This window comes from Botrytis porri, assembly GCF_014898465.1.
Source record: "Botrytis porri strain MUCL 3234 chromosome Unknown BPOR_027, whole genome shotgun sequence".
In the NCBI taxonomy this organism is placed as follows: Eukaryota; Fungi; Ascomycota; class Leotiomycetes; order Helotiales; family Sclerotiniaceae; genus Botrytis; species Botrytis porri.
The window spans coordinates 65,355-86,722 of record NW_024066101.1 but is presented as its reverse complement, the minus strand read 5'-3'; the positions used below and the strand labels follow the sequence as shown (position 1 = coordinate 86,722).

Below are 21,368 nucleotides of genomic sequence, written 5' to 3'. Positions count from 1 at the left end.
AGATACTAGAGACCCTTATTACCCAAACTCATCATCAGTATTCCACGGTCTTCTGTCTCACGAAGATGTAATACAGAGTTGGAACACGCAAGCTGTGAATCTAAGTCCTGATGACACTTATGAGACTGCTGTACAGAAACACGTCTACAACAAGTGGTTTGAGGGTATAGAATTTATCAGAGATGGAAAGATGGAAAGGTCTATATAATTGGCGCTGGTAAGTGACTCTTTTAAAACGTAGCAGAAGAGTAACATCGGCTTATGTACCGAGTACAGACATTCAACTTGCTAGCGATAATAATGGTCGTGGTACCACAGAATATACATATATTGTTAATGTCGATGGGTATACATTCATTGTAGGCCAGCCTTTGACACATTCAAAATATCGCCTTCAAATAGGCAATGCAAATCAGATCCCTCTCGAAACAAAAATAACCGACAAATATTAGAAATTCATCCTGGCGAAAACTTCTGGAACCTCCCGAAATCACACCGTCATCATATTCTCAGGTTTCCACAAGGTGTGATCCAGCCCGTTCTCATATTTGAAACTTCAACTAAACTTGATAGAAATTCTCGATATAATATTCAACTACTTGTTATGGATCCCAAGTGCGTCTGTGGAGCTAAATGTTATCATCACAAACGTTGGACGTTCATCTACAAACAACACAAAACTCAGCTTCGCCGCTGCTCTTTTGAACGAGGATCATCCAATGTACAAGTATAATCCAATATATGAGCCCTGGAGAGGATCAGCAATGATCAAAGAAAAGAAGATATGCCATGGAGGAAGGGAGACCATACAATTGAAAAGGATTTTGCGCCGAGCGATTGATGTTACTTGCCTCCGAACTTGCAAGAAATTCTTCGAAAATTCGGCTCTGGAATTCTTTACGGGAAAAATATTTCGTAAAAATCAGGCAGCATAGCAACGAATGCATCGTCGATCGTCTATGTTCAAGATCAGTTGTAGACTGTGGTATTCGTGCCCTATGTCATTATCTCATGATTGAATTAGTCTAGTCTTATATCGTGTGTCTACATGTGTTCTAATCATCCAAGCGTCGCCTTTTCCACCTTTCAATGCCAAATCGGGGTATGCGACTCCCTTACCTTAACCATCCAAACAACAATGGAAATCAAAGGTTTTTTCTTCCACAACTGAAGGCTCATTTCAATGTTTGTCTGGTCCCACAACCTTTTCGCCCTCCCCACTCTCCAAATCCCTCTCCCTACCAGCCTCGTGCTCCACCACAATCTCACTTCCGGTCACACTCCCACTACTCCCCTCCTCCTGCTGTTCTTCTCTAACAATCGGCTTTTCGTCCGGTCTCTGCAATCCTTTATCTTTAATTAACACGCAAAGACAAAAACAAACCCCAATAATCGGTACCCAAAGTAAGAACACACTTCGACTCGCTCCCATATACGCATCTAATACTTCATTTTTCTGCCCCTTAGTCAATACATCCAAGTTCGGGACGCTCAATATTGATGCTAAAATTGTGTCTTTAAACCCTGCTGGTAAAGGAGTTGCTAGCGTATTCAAACGGGACTTAATGGAATTCGAGAAAATAGCCGAGGAAATCGCGAGACCAATTGCACCACCCAGCGCACGTAGAAAATTCCTGGTGGAGATAACGACTGCTCGATCGCGCTTGGTACAATGTGCTTGTGCTGCTATAAGGGTAGGTTGGAAAACGAATCCCACTCCTGCACCTTCGGTTAAGAGTATCAAGACTATCTTCCACTTAGGTATCTCCCGAGAGAACAAGAGAACAAGGCCTGATCCTAGAGTCCAAAGTATGAACCCAATCCAGATGATCTCGCCATAGCGTTTAGTCCTGGAGATGTATTGCCCAGATACGATACTGAAGCTGGATTGGGTGGCGACGAATGGAATAGTAAGTGCGGCGGACATGAGAGGTGAGTATTGGCGTGCGTTCTGATAGAATATTGGGAGGTAATAGAGGTGCGAGTAATAAACTATACCAAAGAGGAAGTTTTGAGTGAGAATGGCGAAGACAGCAGGGTTTTTGAAAAGGTTCAAAGGCATCATTGGCATAACGGCAAACTTCCATTCCACAATAAGGAAAGCAACTAGACAGATACCACCTAGGGTGAGCATGGAAATCACCATGAGACTGGACCATTCAAAATAAGTACCACCGCCCGAGACAGGAATCAGAATAAGCATGATGGCTGCGGTCACGAGAACGATTCCTGGGTAATCGATGACTCGAATTTTGGTCACTGTAGAGCCATGGACTTTACTTGGAGGGAGTGTAATTGCTACCATAATACCTGATAGCACTGCTAGCGGACATATACACCAAAATAGGCCTCTCCACGTCGAATTTTGAACAAAAGCGGCTGCCAAGAATGGTCCAATGGTATTACCCAAACCGACGCATGATCCTAAGATCCCTTGATACCTGAATTTCGTTAATTAATGACCCACAGAATTTATTCTCCAATGCTCAAAACCACAGCCCGACAGTCAAGGACTTTGAATTCTTGAATCCGCCAAAACATTCAAATAGTCTGAGATACTAATTTCAGTCCGGAACTTGATTTTCTTTCAATCATTATAAGCGCCTGGTTGTCGAACAGCAGTCCGAAGTATTGGATACTTTGAATGTAATAGCTAGGATAAACTTACTTTCCACGATTCTCCAGAGTAACCACATCTGATACAATCATCATAGCCAAGGCCATGATCCCACCAGACCCCACACCAGATATGCCCCTAAAAACATAAAGTTGAGGACCTGTCTGAGCGAACCCACAAAGTAAATCTCCTAGCGCCAATAATCCCACAGCAGTGAGGAACACCACTTTCCTTCCCAAGATATCTGATATTCTTCCATAAAGTACTTGGAAAACTGTATTGGCAATCAAACTTGAAGTGCCTGCCCAAGAAATTGTAGTTGCGGCATTAAGATCAGCTCCGATTGTTGGTAATGCTATACCAATGGAGTTTTGGTCTATAAAAGTGATGAGGAGAGCAAATGCCAATCCACAGAAAACTACTATTAGTTTTCCTTTGGGGAGAATATTCGTCTCAATACGGACCAATTCATGGCCATTGGGCCCTGTCATCATCGCAGCCAATGAAATATGATAGTTTAGAAGTAATATGATGATGATTATTGGTGAAAGGAAAATGTACGGGGAAGACAAACGACGTAAAAGATATCGAAATATTCGACCTCGACTTAAAGAACTATTGAGTTCGCCATCAAGAAACTCACAGGGGAGAAATTCTAACGGATAATCGGCACTGACCCGCGTTTGTTGTAGATCTGAGTCAAGCTTTTCACAAGCGCCCCTTCATCTTGCTGGTCATTTTTTCGTTTAGATACAACCTTTTTGACGTTTGACAGGCGTCAACGATTTGACATGCTTGAAAGAAGGGGCGGTGACAATCATCCCGGAGGCAAATTCTACGTCTTGCTTGCATGATCAAGCTGTATCAAACCCCGAGAGTGATCAAATCGCACGCTTGCTAGGCAAGTTTTCAAGATTTTGCGAAAAGCGGTATTGCGAATCCGACTATCGGATGAAGGATTACCCCCATAGCGTTTGTGGTCTGGATTTGTTGATAAGAAAAGACTTGTCGTTGATTTGTGGAGAGTGGAGAGTGAAATTTTCCTCGCCACAATATAGATAGATATGTGGGGATGTCTCTGCGGGACCGAGACTTTGACTTCGCTCTTATTCAAGAGGAATGCCATCTCTATGATATGTGATATAAGGCCCCAGAAATCCCTTTAAAAACGGTATGAAAGGATCAATGACATGGAAATACTGCCAAGCCAAAAAGATTTGAGATGGGACCCTTCGTTCTGCTTTACTTACCATCACTCCCACAATAATCTGTTGATATAATGGAGAATTGGTGAACTTCACGGACAACGTACCGCTCAACATTGTACCCTTGAGACCACAACCTTAAAGTTGCATCCTCAGCAGCCTTGCCAACAGTCCAAGGCTTAATCTGGGAGGAAGTGAATTTCTATGAGACGGGGGCAAAACCGCCTGGTAACACGAACGGGATGAGATCCAACTGGAAGTAACAGTGCGAGATCTCATTCAAAGAGGGCTTCGAAAGGTAAACCTCATCGTCAAGCTCCAAATGACATCATTACGTGTTGTTTCCTGGAAATTCGAACGTGACTTGCTTTGAAGCATACTAGGTAAATGGAGCTGCTCAGTTGTTGGTCAAGAGCGCGTAAGATGAATTGCCTCGAGAGAAAATGATTTTAACATACTCAGAAATCTTGATGCGTTTACGTGTGCCTCCACGTCGTCTGGAAAATAATCGGAACGCGAAAATGTCTTGTCCTCGTAAAAGAATCTCAAGATACTGAGACTGAGATTCACACCACAGCCTTGCATCGCATCACAGCCTCGGCTCTAAGCGAAAAGGCTTGCGTCTCGTCCCCTGCCTACCTTTCCTCTAAGCATATCTACTTCCCTGTCTGCCCTCATCGTTATAATCCTATTGTCTGGATTTAATTTCAAATCCTTCTAATTTAAACAACATAAACTATACGGTAAAGTCTGAAGCCCAACTCCAAGATGAATCCCTATGAAGGTAAGCTTCCAATCCTCTTTGCCCCGCCTTTCAGCTTCTTTGATATTACGATGAGCTCCTGTTAACACACAATAGTCGAACATAACATAAAAGCGTCTGCGGAGTCGTCTCGGCCTCGTCGTCGTCCCTCTATGTCCTCCTTCTTCAACCAATTATCGCAATGTGAAACTTCGACTTCTACTACTGATCCAACCTGGCATCACAACAATCCGCATGCTGTTCCTACTCCCGTATGTTCTTACCCTCTTACCTAAATCAATACTCTACCCTTCGGTCAATTCGAAAGCTAATCTATATGAATAGGTCGACGTAGCAGCTTCCTATCGCCTCCTCCAAGACCAATTCCTAACCCTCCGCACCAATGACCCCTCCTCCACGACAGCCCCTCTTCTCGACCTTCTTATCTCCTCCATTACATCTCAAATCGACTCACCGCCCACCACCATCTCCGGATGTTCTCAAGCCTACCTCGATACTATCGATCGCATTCCCCGCTCCTCCCTAAAAGCAGACGAAACATGTCCGATCTGCGGTGAAAAGTTTCTGGACGATCAATATTGTTTAGTTGTTGTATTGCCATGTCATGAAACTCATAAGTTTGATTTGGAGTGTGTGGGCCCGTGGTTGAGATTGAATGGGACATGTCCTTTGGATAGGAAGAAGGTCGGAGACGGGGAGGAGAGGGGGAAGGAGGCGGATAGGGAGAGGGAGAGGATGAGGAGGGGCGTAGAGGGCTTGGGATTCGGGGCTGATGGAGAGGAAAGGAAGAAGGAGGAGGAGGAGGAGAGAAGAAAGAGGGGTGAGGACGAAGAAAGCGATGGCGATGATGGGATGTATGCTTAAGGTCTCCATGGAGGCGGATATCACGAAATAGAAATCCGTAAGTTCATTACATGGGAGGATGGACGGATAGCACGACCCAGGCCAAGAAAACTGCGAAATCCAGAACCAATGCAGATACGCACTCGGCCCATAGTAGAGCGACAGCGAGCACTAGATATCTGTAGGGAGATTCCATCTTTTATCACAATTTGGCGAGAGACAGATATCAGGGATCTGGAATACGTTCTTGCAAATAGTAGACAAGCGATAATATAGCATTCAATCATATACCATAGTATACCTGAAGCTCATACAAGCCCAGAATCCAACAGTACACTTTGTATATCATTTCGGTTCGGACTCTCTTCTCATATGCATGTACCATGTGCTGGGCTTAATGGACAATTGAGTGGTTTGATATATTGAAATGGAAGAGGGGAAGATTAGTGTACTGGCACAGCCTATGATAGCATTGACACACTGTATATATGCATACACATGTTCTCAACATGACGTGCGAAATTCTACATTCAATATCATGTCAAAGAGAAACACCAACATCAGTCTTTATATCTCACTCCAATCTCCTTCTCAACCCAGACTTAAAAGTAGAAGAACACCTCAGAATAAGGTAAAATAAACGATCTATTACGAACTATCCATTCCTTTGAATCTCCTGCTGAATCAAACGTAAGAGAACAACAAGGTCTGTCTTGAAACTTCGCAAACCCTGCCTCTACATCCGAAGAATGAAGAACAAATTTCAATATGTTGAATACGCCACGCCAAAGATTCTGTATGCTTGCACGTTCTTCATATCAAATTACACATCCCCGCCCATCAGCTCTAATTTTCTCAAAAAGTAACATTGGTGTATATCCACTCCATGCTCCTTGCACCCAACTCCCAATCTTCGAGCTTACAAAGGGTATCTAAGCTTGAACTGGAACGGCACTTTGTTGGGCCAACATGTACTTGTAAGCACCGAAAGCCGCAAGTCCACCAATGAGAATGATAGCGTAAAGGCCGACGCCCATACCGGCTTCGCCTTGGGTGGAAGGTGGATAGGCGGTTGCTGCTTGGGCTTTTGGGGCTGGGTCACCTGGCTAGGGGGATGTCAGTTTCTATAATAAATCGAGCCGAGGACTCATGTGACTGAGGGGACTCGAAATTGGAGATTGGGGGGTTATTTGGGAAAATGAGGGGAAATGGGGGTGAGAAAAGTGGGAGGAAAAGGTGATAGAAATGGGGGGAAACCATACCATGCGCTTCAAAGTACCAACAAGTAAACCATCAAGGATTTCTCTTGCCTCGTCACTGTGTCCAACATCCTCGAAAGCTTCAGTCGCGTCTTGTCCGCCAACATCAAGGAGGACCTCTTCTCCGCCACTATGGAAACATGCGAGTTAGCAATCTGGCCTGAAGCAATGTAGAATTGAGTTCTGCAAAGACTATGGGATAATCAAAAACTGGGAGACCGCAGGCAGATGCGGAGCCAGAGGAAGATGGACTAAAATCGAGAATATAGAGTGAGATAATCAGATATAAACCCTTATCCTAACAATATAGCATTCGGTCTCCGGTACAATTCAGTTCTTCATCTCAATTCATCTGCAATGAAGCATAACATCCCACTGCGATTCCCTCTCCATCCCCTCATATTCGAATCCTCCTGCCCCTCTTCATCCCACCTTCTGCAGAAGACGATTTTCAACAAGACAAATAATAGTAAACTTACGGATGTTCATCAACGAAAGCCGAAGTGTCGTAAACCTTATCATGAATAACCATAAACAAATCCTTCTTAGTCTTATGTTCGGCTGCCTCAGCATATGTGTATTCCTTTGATTCTGACATCTTGTCTGTTGTATGTAAAGTATGAAATCCTTCTATATTGCTTCTTTTTCTGTATCCTCGAAAGGTGGTGTCGTGTTCGTAAATCGTTCTCGATTCAATTCCCTCGTCTGCGAAGAATTCCTGGTAGACTTTTTGTACAATAAAGGACAAATAATTCTTTTCCGAAATCCGAAGCACAAAAGAATAAGTTAAGGGTAGTACGATGAAATATTGGCAGTTCGCAATTCACAAAAAATGAGACAACAACTAATTCAATAAATCATAGCACAGGCTCTATTTGATATCTGGTATGGTGGACTAATAACTTTAAAGCTCGGAGGCCGATCTGACTCTGTGCCAATCAACGCTAATCAATTTTCGGTTAAGAATTGCTCAGCACGTATTTCCTTATTGCTCATTGGCTGATTGAAAGGTACTCCGCGGAATGAGGGTGCTTTGAGTTGATTCCGACTTGATGAGCCGTTACGGTGTGATACTACGGTAGATGAAGGATCAAGTTGAACATGATTGGTGATTACGTGAGAAAGAGAGTGACATGAAGGGAGCGTTAACATGTGTGAGATTTGGGGCAGTGGGGTATTCTGGAAAGTATATTTGGAAAGGAAGTGGACAACTTCCGAGTTTCCGTGGAGATTCTTGAGTAAGGTTATAGAGTAGATGAGTATAAATCTGATATTTGATTCTTCCCTTGCCAGTTGAGTATCATCTATGGACGGTTGTCTTGCTATCCGATCCGCGAATGCTCATTTTGAAGTCTTGTGAAAAGAAGAGAAGAGGAGAGTGGGCGATGAATACCTAAAGTGCTGAAAAGACCCTCGAAAGACCATGGTCCCAAATTCCACTCCAGATGAACGTAACCCACTCTACAAATTTATATCACAATCCGGAAAACTTTCCATTCAACTTGTCATCGCATGCTCTTTTGCTAACAATCAGATCAGGTCAATCCCCACTTCACCTGCTTTATTATCTCCTCTCATCTCATATCTCACATCTATCGTCTAGAACTTCCACCACCAATATCTTGCCCTAATCTGTAACCTGCAATCTTATCCCATTCAATCTTTTGTCTGGTAATGGGCAATTGTCTTCTTAATCCTTTGAATGCTCCTTCGCTCAAATTATTGAATCCTTTATTGATCTCTTCCTGGTATTTCTTTTCGGCGCCGGCAATTTCTCGTACAATGCTGCTAGCCGACGATAATGCTGTTGCTGAAATGGGTTTGGTAGTAAGAAGTCGAACATTCCCATCTTCGTAGTAATGAACATCGACCTTGATGCTGCCAGTGAGAGAGGAGTTCAAGGTTTCATAGATATACAACGAGCGCCAGCGACCGTTCCTACATGATGTTAGATGCCGATATATTTATAAAGATGACGCATATGAAGACTTACCAAAAATTGTTCGGGCTGTATTTATTAGCAACAACAAGTATTGCGATCTTAGAATCGTTTTCAATGGGAAAAGCCCCGTATGATGCATTCGGGAAATGCTCTGCTACGTGCGGACCCAAGCTCTTGAGGATCGACTTACTACGTTGTGTCAGAACAAAGACTATGCACTGCTAAGGGGTACTTACACAAGATCCGCTTGACTGCCCTCTAGGACATAACTTTGCACCGCACTCGCTTTCTTTATCCCATTATCAGTCCGACTTTCGCACATGAAGGAGTGAATAGAATACATACCTGCGTAGTGTGATCGAAAACAAAACTAGATGAACTCTCGACATCATAGTATCTTCCATCCCCCAGAGAATTATACGAACTGATTATAACCTTATGAAACCGTCAGTCCTCCTTCACGGGGTGCTGATTTGATCTGCCATCAAGAAACTAACATTTTGACTGCTTCCAGGAAGTCTGACTGTAGCAAACTGTTCCTCATTATATCTCTCGAATGCAGGACCGAGTTCCGAGACAAGATTTGGTGTATCGATGGTCAAAGCCTTGATATCTGTAGGATTCCCGGACTTAGTCTAATGATGGGCAATATGCAAAGAAGAAAGGCATTCGTGAAAGTTCGTACCAGCTATGACATCTGCGAGCTTTCGAATAATGTTAGTTGGCAAAGAGCTTGGGTTCGTACAAAGGATAGATCATACCTCTCCTGGTGGAGCTCCTTCTACAAAGGCAGAGATGGTTTCTATTTGTGAGGACATTTTGAGAGAATCTGATGAATGGAAATAACGATTAACGCCAAGTAACTCAAGTAACTCAAGTAAATATAGACCTGTGTCAATAATTGTCCTTGCTGGCTCAAATGGATGCGCTGGGTTTTGAAACATAAAGTTGAATCAATTGGGCAAGCACGCGAGGCTGAAGCTCAACCCCTCAAGCCCCTCCATTCGTGGCGGTGTGTTGGCTCGTGCGACAAGGGGATATAACTTCAAGTTTTCTTCCGATTCTTCCATCTCTACACCTCTCTTTGCCTGCACTCCAATCATGTTGGCAAGTATGTCTTCTAATGGCTGGGACGAAGGAACTTCCATCAAAGGGGGAATTATCAAGTTCATGTTGCACTCTCTTGGGAATATTCAATTCCTAATAATCACCAAACCAAATTTGCACCAACATAGATACATTGATGACGTTACTAGGTATCTTCATCAATCCCGTGAAGGACGCTGAGATGAGGCCTTGGTAGTTCAAAGCTTCAAAGTTCCCTTGAAATTATCTAGGAATTTGAATTTTGGTTTTAGATTCTGCAGCTTGTACAAGCTAAGTATAGCTACGGAATAAAGTTTATATCTAGTCCCCCGCGCTGAATTTAGTTAGAACAAACCTGTTGTCGCGTAATCGAGCTGTAATATTCCGATCCCAAGACCATACTATTGCAGATCCTGATTTATTTTTTCCTCAAGTAGCTTCGTACTGGTAATGATATACTCTTCGCTCTGTGCCGCTAGAAGTCAGAACTTGATCTCCTTGGATATTTTCTCTCCGAACTATTCGTCACTAGACGTAAAAAATGCACACTTCAGAGATTTGTCGAATATTCAATACTGAGTTTGTTCCTGTCGATCACAATCTGAGAAGAACTTGCCGCCTCGCTCGAATATGAATATTTATTATAATGATTTCAGATACATATTTCGCTGTTCCGGCTACTGGCAGTGCCGATGTCACTTGCATTTAAGACTGTAGGAGAACAAACAATAAAGTTCAACCACAAGAGTACGTCGAGCAGCATTAAAGGAGTGTATATGGTGCCGATTTATGATTGTGGTTTCCATTATACCATATACTTGTTTCGTAAAAAATCCCATTGGAAGACTATGCGTAGTATCATATGAAGTTGAGACCTGACTTGGGTTTTGGAAGCAGTCCATCGGGATAATCTACCCCAGCAAAGAGTATCGAGAGCGAAGGGTTATTTCTTCCGAGGCTAAACCGGGTACGTGAAAAAAATCATTAGATCACATAGGCTTCCATGGATACTGCCGATGTTAATGAAGCTTTTGCAATTCCATTACCTGCCTCACACTTAAAGCTCAAAATTATTTCCGGTTGAAGTACAAACTCGTTCACGAAATCCAGTTGGAAATTTGAACAACCATTGTTAGAAACAGGATTAAAATCAGTCCTTACTTCTAATTGTGTCATTATTTAGTCTACATGCAGTAGCTGTCAATTCTGCATCATCTCCGAAGCTTTCGGTTATCACATTCAGCGATTATCAGAAATGGCGTCTATGTACCTTATGTAGACATTGATATAGTTCACAATTCCGATAGAGACATTGCGTTTTTGGTGACCGGTGGGTCTTTTGGTTGTAGTGTCAACTTTTGGTGCAGATCAATTGTTTAACTGATTTGGCTTGTGTCAACTGTCAAGTAGCTCAGCAAGACCCGCTTTTGTCCAGCTAAACGAACTAAGTATATGATGCGTTGTGATTCTGCTCAGGTTTATATTTCATTTCAACTCCTCTACTTTTCAATGAATTCCACTGCATACACACATTCAATAACACAAACCCAAGAGAAATTCATCTGCACTTCAGCAGCAGACTTGACAGCCTTAGCCCCAACCATCTTCTCGACTAGCACCTCAACGTTCTTATAGGACTCTTTCCTATATCCAATTACTTGAACAATCAGTTACATGAATTTTAGGGACTAGTCCACAGGGCACAATTGATCACTAAAATCATGGCGAAAACTTCATCGGCTCTTCAGGAAATCTGCACGAGCTGTGAAGATGTCACCAGCAATGCCATTCAAGTCCCATGCAGTCACCACTATTGTCTCACTTGTCTCGAACGATTCTTCAAATTGGCATTAACAGATCAATCGGTTTTCCCTCCACGGTGCTGCAGTATAGCAATTCCTATTGTCAGTGTCAGCTCCTTTCTCAAACCCAGTGTTGTGCAAAGATTCGAAGAAAAGAAGTTCGAGTTCAAAACGCGATACAAGGTCTATTGCTCGTCCAAGCGTTGTTCAACTGTTATTCCTCCCTCAAATATCGTCAAGGAGATAGGTACATGTCCCAAGTGCAATGTGAAAACACATACTTTGTGTAAGTCGAAGGCACACTCTGGGGAATGTCTGAAGGATGCGTCAATAGAAGAGGTCCTTGATCTTGCGAGAGATAACTATTGGCAAAGATGTTACAAGTGCTGGGCCTTGGTAGACATAATTGATGGCTGTCATTTCATGACGTATGTCCGTATTCCTGGCTTTGTGTATTGCAACTAATCATTAATACTGCATAGGTGCCTCTGTGGAGCTCATTTTTGCTACAACTGTGGAAAGGGATTGAGATTATGGAACAGACATTCTTGTGATCTCAGAAAACGTAGGCTCCTCGCTCGTTTTGAACCTAGGTCTAGGTCATGGTCCCGTTTATTTACACGGATTTTCCGTTCAAGTAAATCTTGAGCTTGGGACATGGAATCTTATCAGTCAGAGGGGGGAGGAGGGGGGAGGAGGGGGTACATATCTACAAATATCGCGCATACGATGTCCCACCATGCATACATGCAATATGAGATATTCGACTCAATTTATGGGTATATGAAACAGTTTCATTGAAAGGTCAACAATTTTTAATACTAGCTCTTCTATCTCATGATGGGGCTACTAACGACATGGCATTTAATGCTTGGAAATGGGGGCAGGCGCATAGGCATACATTTATCATTTCCATCATTAAAAGGGATCATGGAGTCTGTGGGAATTGATGGGATGTACATAATTAGTTGAGAGATTCGCTGTTGAAAATCAAATCACGGGTCAGATCGGTTCATTTCATTTCGCGATAGGGTACTAATCATGTTGCTGATAGAAGCAAAGATCATCGTTTTCGGGACATGACGTTGAACCCCATCAATGTTGATCTAGCGATGCTTTTGATTTTACATCATTGTCACCGCTGGAAACATTGCTCTGCACGTAATTCTGTCCATACCTAGATAAGGGAATTCAACTGTAACTTCTTCTCCCAATCAATACGAAGAAAGGACAACTGCAATTATTATATCTCAATCCACATATCCAGTACGCCATTTTTCTGATCAATAATATCCCTTCGTTCCCCGCAAATGAAATTCCTGTCGCAAACCAAAAAACCACCTCCCATCCACCCAGCCAACAGACCATCCGGCAGCGAGCTCATCCCTAATAATACTTACTACCTAGCCTCTCCCTGATTGCCCATTCCGCCGCCTCCAATTTCTTGATCGATTCATCATATTTCCTTAATATTAACTCCAGACGTCCTCTCCCAAATGCACACTTCTTCTTCGTACCGCCCCTTTTCAAAGTTTGAAGCGCATGCCAAAATGACTTATAGACTCCATCCGCATGCGCCAAGAGACTGATCGCCTTCTTTCCTGCCTCTTCTAGTTCATATACTGGTGCGATCTTAAATTTTTTAGGTCCCGAATTCTTCACCGGCCAACTATCCTGCACTTCTTTGACTAATCCTGGCAAGCCACCGGTCTTACCACCCCGCAAGGAGGTAAATTTATATCTCAGCTCCGGGATTCTTTTGTTTCGCCAGACGTCGATGTAGTTTTCAATTTCAATCGTACCATTCATCCAATTGCTTTCTGTGACATGCACTTTTGATTCCCACGGATCGCGCAACGATATCCTCTTCACCGATTGTTTCGCCAGTCCTGTCCACCACTGTCTATTCGGTCCTCCCAATCTGTCAAATTCCGCCTGAAAGATCGCACGCGAAGCTTGCAGCTCTTCCTTGACACTCGTCACCGCTTTGTCCCTACTATTCTCAAATGACTTCCAATGATAATCTATCCTATCCAATTCAGATAGCAAGTTGGCAACCGCTCGCGTATGATGTCTCGAATTACGACTTGAATCCGCATGTGAATCATGATATTCTCTTAATTCAGCACCCGCATTTCGAAGTTCAATGGGGATAGCTTCGAACAAATATCCATTATCAATCGATTCTGAGAATGCGCCAGCGACACCTATCGTATTGGACAGGAGTTCAAAATTTTCTCTCGAAGTTGCTTGGTTTGAAGTTGTTATCAAGATGAACAAGATAACGTACGCAATAATTACCTGACCGATGGCATGCTCATGTGCTTGATGCCATTGTTGGGCCCTGATCCAAAACTCCTGAACCAAAGCCCCAGTCTCCGAAGCCCAGAACTCCTCGAACCAAGAACTTGAAGAACTTCGAGAACGCGGGAAATCAAAGGGCTTCCGCTTATTTTCCTCAGAAATTTTCTTTTGGGGTGAGGTCGGGGCGGATACTGATTTTCTCAGTGAAGCCTTGGCGGAGTAGGCTTTCCGGGACGAGGACTCAAGAAAATTGCGATCAGCTGCAGACACTGATTCTTGAGTTGCCATGCTTAATGATCTGCTTGGCAAGTTCAGTGTTTGCTCAAATGTCTTTGCGGATTTCTGAGATGATATGTTTCTTCGTGGGTGTGTCGCTTGGTCGGACAATTTTGCAAACTTCAGTGTCGTAGAACTGAGTTATTAGGCTGGATCAATTGGTGCAATTTGATCAATATTATTCAGGCCATTTGAGAGTTGAAGCAGTTCTATTGTTGAATTTTCAAGTAGGCAGAAGGTACTTCACTTGATATAAGTGCATTAAGATTGAGAATGCGCTAAGTAACTAGATTGGAAGAAAGGAAACGACAAAGGCAAGACAAAGGATTTTACTCTATGTGCTCCTTCCGGATCACATTTTCCAGCTCTTTCTTTGAAAAAATTCGAAGCCAAAGAACAAAGAAAAAATGGCCAGATAGGTAACCTGAGTGGAATGGAATTATCAGTAGAGCGTTGTGAGCTGTGTTGATGAAGTGACGTACTGGCTATTGTTAACTCAACTGGAGGGGTGTAGAGGGGTATCAAATTTTGAAATAGACAAGAGACGGGCTATGAGATGGACAGATAGCTCGCATGTCGAACGCAGGTACCTCGACGTCGTGAAATTTTTAGATACTATAATTGATTCGAAAATTGAAGTTCGTCGAGATTAACTTTACGTGTCGGAATAGACCACATTTCAAACCTGAGGTACAACTAAGTGCTTGTGACAATTTTCAATGTCCCAATAAGTTTCTTGGCAATTAGACGATTAACATTTCGTTTGGTACGCCTCATTTCCATTTATCGTGTTGAAAAAGTTATGACAAAGATCTAATGTCCGCACACTCCATTGACACAACTGAGCATCAAAGGCTAGAATTTCTACTAAGAACCAAATCAATGATGTTGTCAGAGTATTTGATACAATTTGAGCAGATTTCGCCTTCCATACATATATATTCCGCTTCTTCGGTCCACAAAAACACTCAGCTTAAGCGCTTCCCGTCTCGTGGCAGATATAACATATATGTATTCGTAGAGAAAATGAATGGCCCTCTGCGTCTACAACAGCTGTATTGAATCGGTCGTTCTGGAACAGAGTCAACATGAATGTGAAAATCAGAAGAATTTTGCTAATTGTCCACAATACCCAGGGCAAGTGACTCGATCGCTGTGAAATAAGTATCTACACCCCAGAATAATCCATAATGATTAACGACCAAACAAACCCGATCGTTTCAGATGATTTATGTCATCATAAAAATCAATAAATGCAATTACCTGAACCGACAATCACCGAGGAGCGCTCATTTCGAGTTTCCCCTTCCCCGTCAAAATATCTAAAAGTTTGGTCCAATGTCCTCCATATCAGTCTCATCTCCATCTTCTTCAGCTTTTTCATCCTCCTTTTCACTATGCACTTCGTCGTTCTCATCATGGACCTCACCTTCCCCAGCTTTAGTTGGTGACGTGAAATTCGAGGTATAAACTGGCTTCAAGACAAAATCAAGACCGCTGATAACTCGCTTGAACCTCTTTTTGCTATTCAGCTTGGGGTCTCCATCCTCAATCTGTTGGTCGTCAACTGAAGGAGTGACTTGATTGCCATTTTTATCAAACAGATATGACGGGGCTGTTGGAGATTTGGGTCCCGGGAGGCCATCTAGTGGGAAGTTATTAGGATTGACGTTCATAATCTTAGATGGATTCCGAGCTAGTCATCTTGTGTTGCATAAAAATTACGAAATGCATCTTACCTAATGAATTCATAGGCCCGTCACCCATATGCCAAGCATAGCGGATTATGTGCTTTTTCTCAACATGCCTTTTCCACTTATCTTCGTCTTCGAACTCCCGTGGTTTCCTTATTGCTGATTCTGATGCCAAAGGATATCCACTTTCAGTATGCTTTGTAGCAGCGGTGCAACCTTTCCATAAGCATCGAAACTTCTCGTTCTCCCTCTTACCATGAACTTTAAGGAGGTGCATTTTCAACGTAGCCAAGTTGTGCAATTTAGCAGGACACTTATCCCACCCACAGTCATAAACAAGAAAGTTTGGATTCGGGAGTTCAAGATCTACTTCAGGGGAAGGCTGCTTTGGTGGACGACCTCGTTTCTTTGGTGGATTGTCATCTGACTGGGGATTTTGACTTTTAAGGGATTTGGGCTTTTGATCTTTTGCCGTGAAAGAGTCTGAGTCATTACTGCCAAATATTGCCGTGCGATCCTTAGGTGGTCTGCCTCGTCTTTTCGGTATCGTTGGCTTTTGAGATTTTTGATATGAAGGGTCGGAAAGATTCTTTGGTGGACGTCCCCGCCGAGGTGCGGTTGGGGATCTGATCACCACCTGGGCCAAATTTCCAGCAACAGCATGCGACGGTAAGTTTCCTGCTAGCTGTTCAGAATTCATTCGAGTTGAATGGTCCATATTTGGTGGTCCTGGAGTGAATGGCCGATATTCTGATGGGCTCTGATTTTGATGATACCCTGGATGTTGTGGCGCAGAGGTTCTGCTATCATTGCCCATGTGATATGGGACTTGAGTTTGATTATAGGGGTAATTTTGAAAATAAGGAGGTGGCGGTGGTACTTGATTTTGATACGCTTGCACGTGTTGTCGGTTCTGCTCGAATGGCTGCTGCTGCTGGAAATTTCGCTGTTGAGGATTTTGCCCATGCATTTGTGGTTGGGTTTGATGATAGTGGCGCTGCCCCAAATCTTCTCCAACCATCCAATATTGATTAGGGGCCCTACTTGAGGAAGAATTATTTGTCGGTAGCATTGTTGTTGATTTCCCAAATATCCTAGTCGTATTTATATTACTAGAAGTGAATGTGTCTTGAAGTGTTGCTTGTGCGACCAATGCTTATGTAATCACATATCCACCCAAAAGAACGACGGACAAAATGGGTTATTATAAAAAGATACAACTATCTTGTCTTTTAGACACTAGCAGGCTCAAAGTTTTGGACCAATTTTTCTGTTGCTATTGCAGAGAATTGATTTTCTTTTTCTTGATCCGGTTTTGTTGCCCTAGAGTTCTCTTTCTCTAACCCGCTGACGCTTCTGGTTTGGAAAGAGCAACCAAGACTTGAAGCTGCAAAACTAGATACTCTAGATACTTCTCACATAGAACTGATATATCTGAAACCCCCGGTGTTCCTTTTCTTAGTGAGATATGCGACTTTCTCATTAGTATATGAGAATACACGCATAGCTTTAGAGGTCTTGTGTTTGGCGGTGGGAATTTGAAGAGGAATTGTGAAATGCACATTGATCAAACATTCTTTGAATCTAGTATCTGAAGATCTAGAGTACTCACAGACACATATCAAGAGGCACATACGCAGTAGCTGATTACTGTCATTGTTCTATGCTCTATTATAAAATCTAATTGTAAGAGTCGAAGTTTTCGGCATCCAAGCATGTACCCTCGAATTTGGAGGTGAGTACAAGCTGAAGTAGACGATGTTCTGGCTTGCGACGGTCCTCCACTTGCTAGCATTGAGGGAGTAGGCACCCCTATGGACTGACTCCTTATCAGCGTCAGCATCCTCACCATCATTGTTAGCGACTTCTGGATCAATCCTAGCAGCCTCGACCTTCTTGGCTCTGGGCTTCGTCACCTTTCTAAAAGGCATTCAAATTTTCCTTCTGGACAAGTCTTGGATGGATAGATACTAAAAGTCGTTAGTATAAGCTCATTGTTTGATTTAGTCTGATAGTCTTGACCAAACTTACATGTAGTGGAGTATTCCGACGAACGCAAGCCAGCTTGGCCAGATTAATTGCCACCAACATCGATATGCTTTACCAAAATAAACAAGTCTTATGAAAATCGGAATTTATGTACCATATCTATCACAAGCCAAGCATGCTCTTGGCTTTGCTACCTTGGCAGGAGTCTCCGCTGAGCTGGGTGGATCTGCCGACAGAAGCTTTCCCACAGAATCCCTCTTGTATAAATTGGTCATCCGAGCATACTTTACTGCTCAGTCAGATTTGATATCTATAGTTGATTAGAAGACTCACTCTTGGGATTGCTACCTTGACAAGAACCTCAACTGGCGCCCCTAGCAGCATTCGTATACAAACTAACGGCAAGAATTGATTTGATCTCAACCATACTAAGAAGAAGAGAAAGCCAAGAAAGAAAGCTCTACCAAAAATTGAAAATATACTATCAGATATCGCATGTGAACAGATGTCAAACTGGATATCCGATAGAAAGTTTTCAACTCTTGGTAGAGCTTTTTTTTCTTGGCTTTCTCTTCTTCTTAGTATGGTTGATATCAAGGCATGTTGCTGAGCTCGGGTGTCAACGACAGACAGTGGCGGATCTCGGTTTATATCAAGAAATGTCTGCATTTCTCCGTGTTAATGACAATTATCCCCAGGAAAGTACAGCGCTTCAGAGTATTGCCCATAACTCAGAGCCAGCTTGTTACAGAAGTACCATGTCGGTAGGTAGATTGAGTAATGGGAAGATAAGCGGACATATAGTTTCATGGTTTCTCGCACGCTTTGCTGCGGCCTATACTCTGCCGCCGGACTTGTCGATCCAAACACCGCGCGGGCTCAATGACTTGGTTCAGCGAGCTCCAATCAATAGATGGGCCAAGTTCTCGGCCCTTGAGCTGGTCACTGTTCTCGTAGATCATGTCAGCTATCACGAACACTTAGTTTGAGAGAAGCGATGCATACCTCAGAAAAGCTTGTTGATGGTGCTGATGTACGATGCTCGACGGCCGCAGCCCTTGTTGAAGGTGGTGCGAAGGTGAGGGGACGACACCCCTACAGCCTTCAGCAACGCACCTGGGATAACTAACTATGTTATCTTTTTGACTCGCTCGGCACCTCACGAGAAATCAAAGTCTTCGTGTAATCGAAGTAGGCTTGGATTTTTATTTGCGTTGATATAGTTGTCCTGCGTTGCGACACGTTAGCATCATTGTACCCTCAACTGTCTGTTGCATAAGGATTTGATCTTTGATCACAAGTCTTCCTGAAAGGAATTGTCCCAGATCGATATGAGAAATCAAATAATCGGCACTGCTCAGGTCCATTTTATCTGCAATCTCGGTGAAAATTGATGGACCAAAGAGAAGAAAACAACAGTAATCCAGAGTGTAGACACTTGAGAAGGTTGTTATTCATAGAATAGTTCTCTTTGATCCATACCATCGTGCACCACTGTGAATGGTCGATTTTTGATATGCAGCTTGTAAGACTTTCAATTTATAGAAGTCGATGGGACATTCCTAGAGATCTTTGAAGAGATAGTAAGAGGTTATAAACTTACTAGAACAATCAACATCTTGAAGAATAAATGGGAGTTGGTAGGATGCAACAAAAGAAGTTGAAGTTGAAGGGTTTAAATTGTGGTAAAAAAAAAAGGCAAGTGGAAGTTTCGAGAAGTTATCTCCAAAGAAAATATTAAGATTTGTGTATCAAAAATCCAAGAGGGCAGAGGAAGACTCGGCTATTCTGCCCATGGAAAGTTTTTGTAACTGTTTATGGCCAATGAGAGTCGGGCCGAACTGGTCCGGCTGTGTGCTATATTGGTATTAAGTGAAGATTCAAGTTTGCTAGACCTCTTGTCTTCACTTCGTCAAACATTGATCTTTCACTGATACAAACGAATCTGGAATAAATTAGACTATTTTTGACACCCAATCCTGTGAGCCATCTGTATGTGTGTGTTTGTTTCCTTTTATTAAACCATACCAAGTTGCTGATGTGTCTTTATTGTACACTCACAGGCTCTCAAGTCTCGAATATGGTGATTTTATTTTATCTTGAGCTCTTTAACCAGGTAAATATTGAACCCAGATACATCACTTTCCTAAGATGCCCTGGAAGAATCCAGTGAAACCTCAATGATAACCAAAGCCATGGGTAATAGGGCTAGCTATTCATGGGAAATCAAGAGATGTGGGTCTCCGTTCATTTTAAGGAGTATAGTTCTACACTTACCACTATTAGTTAGAAGACGAAGCACTCACTGTTGCTCTCCATTTCCTAGTTCTGGACCTTTAATACGCTTTAAAAGATTTGCCTTGCCAACAATAAAATGTCTCAGATACCTCTACGATACTTCTTGGAGCATCTGCATAAATGTGAGTCTCCACTTGGAGAAAAGAGCCGCTATCAGCCAATTGCGAAGTCTCTCATTTTTTCCGGCAAGAAACATACAAAAGGCTTCAAGTTCCAGAAACGTGCTGCTTGTGAGGCCGACCCTGCAAGAATACTGTGTCCCTCGCATATCGATTGTCTTTTTTTGCAGAATATCATTCGTTGAGTGACTGTCCCTGTGAGAACCTCACTACCATTTGTCTTGATTGCCCAATTGTGCATGCGAGGAAGCTCTACAGGACTCTGCGACTCGATGGAAAACAACTAAGCTAGTTGAACTTATGCGTCCAGCCCTACACAGTTATGGTTTTGATATTTGGCCAGAATATCTTCGCAACATGGAAGCTTCCATAAACATAGAGTTATGAACCCGGAAAAGTCGAGACCCAGAACATCTCTGCAGTGGATCCCTGTACAAGATGGGAAACTTAGGTTGAATCTAGAACCACGGAAAACTTGCTGTCCTGTCCTTCCAAAAGTTCCTTGGCCCATCGCTTTACATCAGATAGGACATTGCATCCATCCATAGAGAATTATATTACCAAAAGAAGACAGCGACGTGAGGATGATCTGAAGTTCTTCGAGACATACTACACAAGCCTGAGTGGGTTTGTGACTTCACCAGAGTCATTTGACATTGGTAGCAACTTGAGGATATTTACCCATGATTACGAAAAACAGGAGTAGTGAACTTACGATTTGAATGTGGTGATTGAGTCATACCGCAACAGAGATTGGCATACAGCGAGTCCGCTCTCAACATTATGGCGTTGGATAATCTCAAAGCTTTTGTTTTAGCATAGTTTCTTTCTTGATGCAAAGAGTCCTCAATATCATTTTCGCCATTCCCATCAAGTGTGAATTTCGATGCACTCCGCCAATTAGCATAATCAGTGGCACTCAACTTTAGCTTTGATCTATTACACCCATTTCACCGCATACCACCGTTAATAATGGGTTTCAGGAATTGTAAAAAACTTCAAATCTCGTTATATCACACTTGTTCTACGGTAAGATTGCGTTTGATTAAAGGTAACGAACGAAATCTGTGAGTCGAACAGGGAAAGGTCGAGGTGAAATCAATATCATCACATAGAACTCTCTACCAGGCTGAAATCCAGGTGATTAGAAATGAATAAAATCAATATTTCG

General features: G+C 42.7%; 10 protein-coding genes across 10 annotated transcripts; 2 read left to right on the top strand and 8 right to left on the bottom strand.

The window, feature by feature from the left end:
- Positions 1-373: 373 nt before the first annotated feature.
- EAF01_011930 (uncharacterized protein) lies at positions 374-3,108 on the bottom strand (the record flags this gene model as incomplete). Its single annotated transcript, XM_038920188.1, has 4 exons — positions 374-748; positions 811-1,008; positions 1,120-2,441; positions 2,669-3,108. The coding sequence occupies 2 exons, from the start codon at positions 3,106-3,108 to the stop codon at positions 1,181-1,183; spliced, it is 1,701 nt and encodes a 566-aa protein (XP_038764330.1). The 3' UTR covers positions 374-748; positions 811-1,008; positions 1,120-1,180.
- Positions 3,109-4,590: 1,482 nt separating this feature from the next.
- On the top strand, positions 4,591-5,449 carry EAF01_011929 (uncharacterized protein; the record flags this gene model as incomplete). Its single annotated transcript, XM_038920187.1, has 3 exons — positions 4,591-4,606; positions 4,682-4,836; positions 4,910-5,449. 3 exons carry the CDS (start codon positions 4,591-4,593, stop codon positions 5,447-5,449), a joined length of 711 nt encoding a protein of 236 aa, XP_038764329.1.
- A 911-nt stretch (positions 5,450-6,360) lies between these two features.
- Positions 6,361-7,285, bottom strand: EAF01_011928 (uncharacterized protein; the record flags this gene model as incomplete). The annotated part of the gene is made up of 3 exons (XM_038920186.1): positions 6,361-6,534; positions 6,691-6,817; positions 7,167-7,285. 3 exons carry the CDS (start codon positions 7,283-7,285, stop codon positions 6,361-6,363), a joined length of 420 nt encoding a protein of 139 aa, XP_038764328.1.
- Positions 7,286-8,279: 994 nt separating this feature from the next.
- EAF01_011927 (uncharacterized protein) lies at positions 8,280-9,447 on the bottom strand (the record flags this gene model as incomplete). The annotated part of the gene is made up of 7 exons (XM_038920185.1): positions 8,280-8,625; positions 8,681-8,818; positions 8,866-8,918; positions 8,975-9,064; positions 9,127-9,242; positions 9,315-9,333; positions 9,391-9,447. 7 exons carry the CDS (start codon positions 9,445-9,447, stop codon positions 8,280-8,282), a joined length of 819 nt encoding a protein of 272 aa, XP_038764327.1.
- A 1,989-nt stretch (positions 9,448-11,436) lies between these two features.
- Positions 11,437-12,175, top strand: EAF01_011926 (uncharacterized protein; the record flags this gene model as incomplete). The annotated part of the gene is made up of 2 exons (XM_038920184.1): positions 11,437-11,953; positions 12,000-12,175. The coding sequence occupies 2 exons, from the start codon at positions 11,437-11,439 to the stop codon at positions 12,044-12,046; spliced, it is 564 nt and encodes a 187-aa protein (XP_038764326.1). The 3' UTR covers positions 12,047-12,175.
- A 728-nt stretch (positions 12,176-12,903) lies between these two features.
- On the bottom strand, positions 12,904-14,109 carry EAF01_011925 (uncharacterized protein; the record flags this gene model as incomplete). The annotated part of the gene is made up of 1 exon (XM_038920183.1): positions 12,904-14,109. The coding sequence occupies one exon, from the start codon at positions 14,107-14,109 to the stop codon at positions 12,904-12,906; it is 1,206 nt and encodes a 401-aa protein (XP_038764325.1).
- A 770-nt stretch (positions 14,110-14,879) lies between these two features.
- Positions 14,880-16,863, bottom strand: EAF01_011924 (uncharacterized protein; the record flags this gene model as incomplete). Its single annotated transcript, XM_038920182.1, has 2 exons — positions 14,880-15,742; positions 15,837-16,863. The coding sequence occupies 2 exons, from the start codon at positions 16,861-16,863 to the stop codon at positions 15,420-15,422; spliced, it is 1,350 nt and encodes a 449-aa protein (XP_038764324.1). The 3' UTR covers positions 14,880-15,419.
- A 160-nt stretch (positions 16,864-17,023) lies between these two features.
- On the bottom strand, positions 17,024-17,722 carry EAF01_011923 (uncharacterized protein; the record flags this gene model as incomplete). Its single annotated transcript, XM_038920181.1, has 3 exons — positions 17,024-17,178; positions 17,428-17,452; positions 17,513-17,722. The coding sequence occupies 3 exons, from the start codon at positions 17,720-17,722 to the stop codon at positions 17,024-17,026; spliced, it is 390 nt and encodes a 129-aa protein (XP_038764323.1).
- On the bottom strand, positions 17,712-18,164 carry EAF01_011922 (uncharacterized protein; the record flags this gene model as incomplete). Its single annotated transcript, XM_038920180.1, has 4 exons — positions 17,712-17,761; positions 17,823-17,855; positions 17,935-18,064; positions 18,114-18,164. The coding sequence occupies 4 exons, from the start codon at positions 18,162-18,164 to the stop codon at positions 17,712-17,714; spliced, it is 264 nt and encodes an 87-aa protein (XP_038764322.1).
- A 422-nt stretch (positions 18,165-18,586) lies between these two features.
- Positions 18,587-19,398, bottom strand: EAF01_011921 (uncharacterized protein; the record flags this gene model as incomplete). Its single annotated transcript, XM_038920179.1, has 4 exons — positions 18,587-18,725; positions 18,786-18,896; positions 18,944-19,008; positions 19,384-19,398. The coding sequence occupies 4 exons, from the start codon at positions 19,396-19,398 to the stop codon at positions 18,587-18,589; spliced, it is 330 nt and encodes a 109-aa protein (XP_038764321.1).
- Between the last annotated feature and the right edge of the window lie 1,970 nt (positions 19,399-21,368).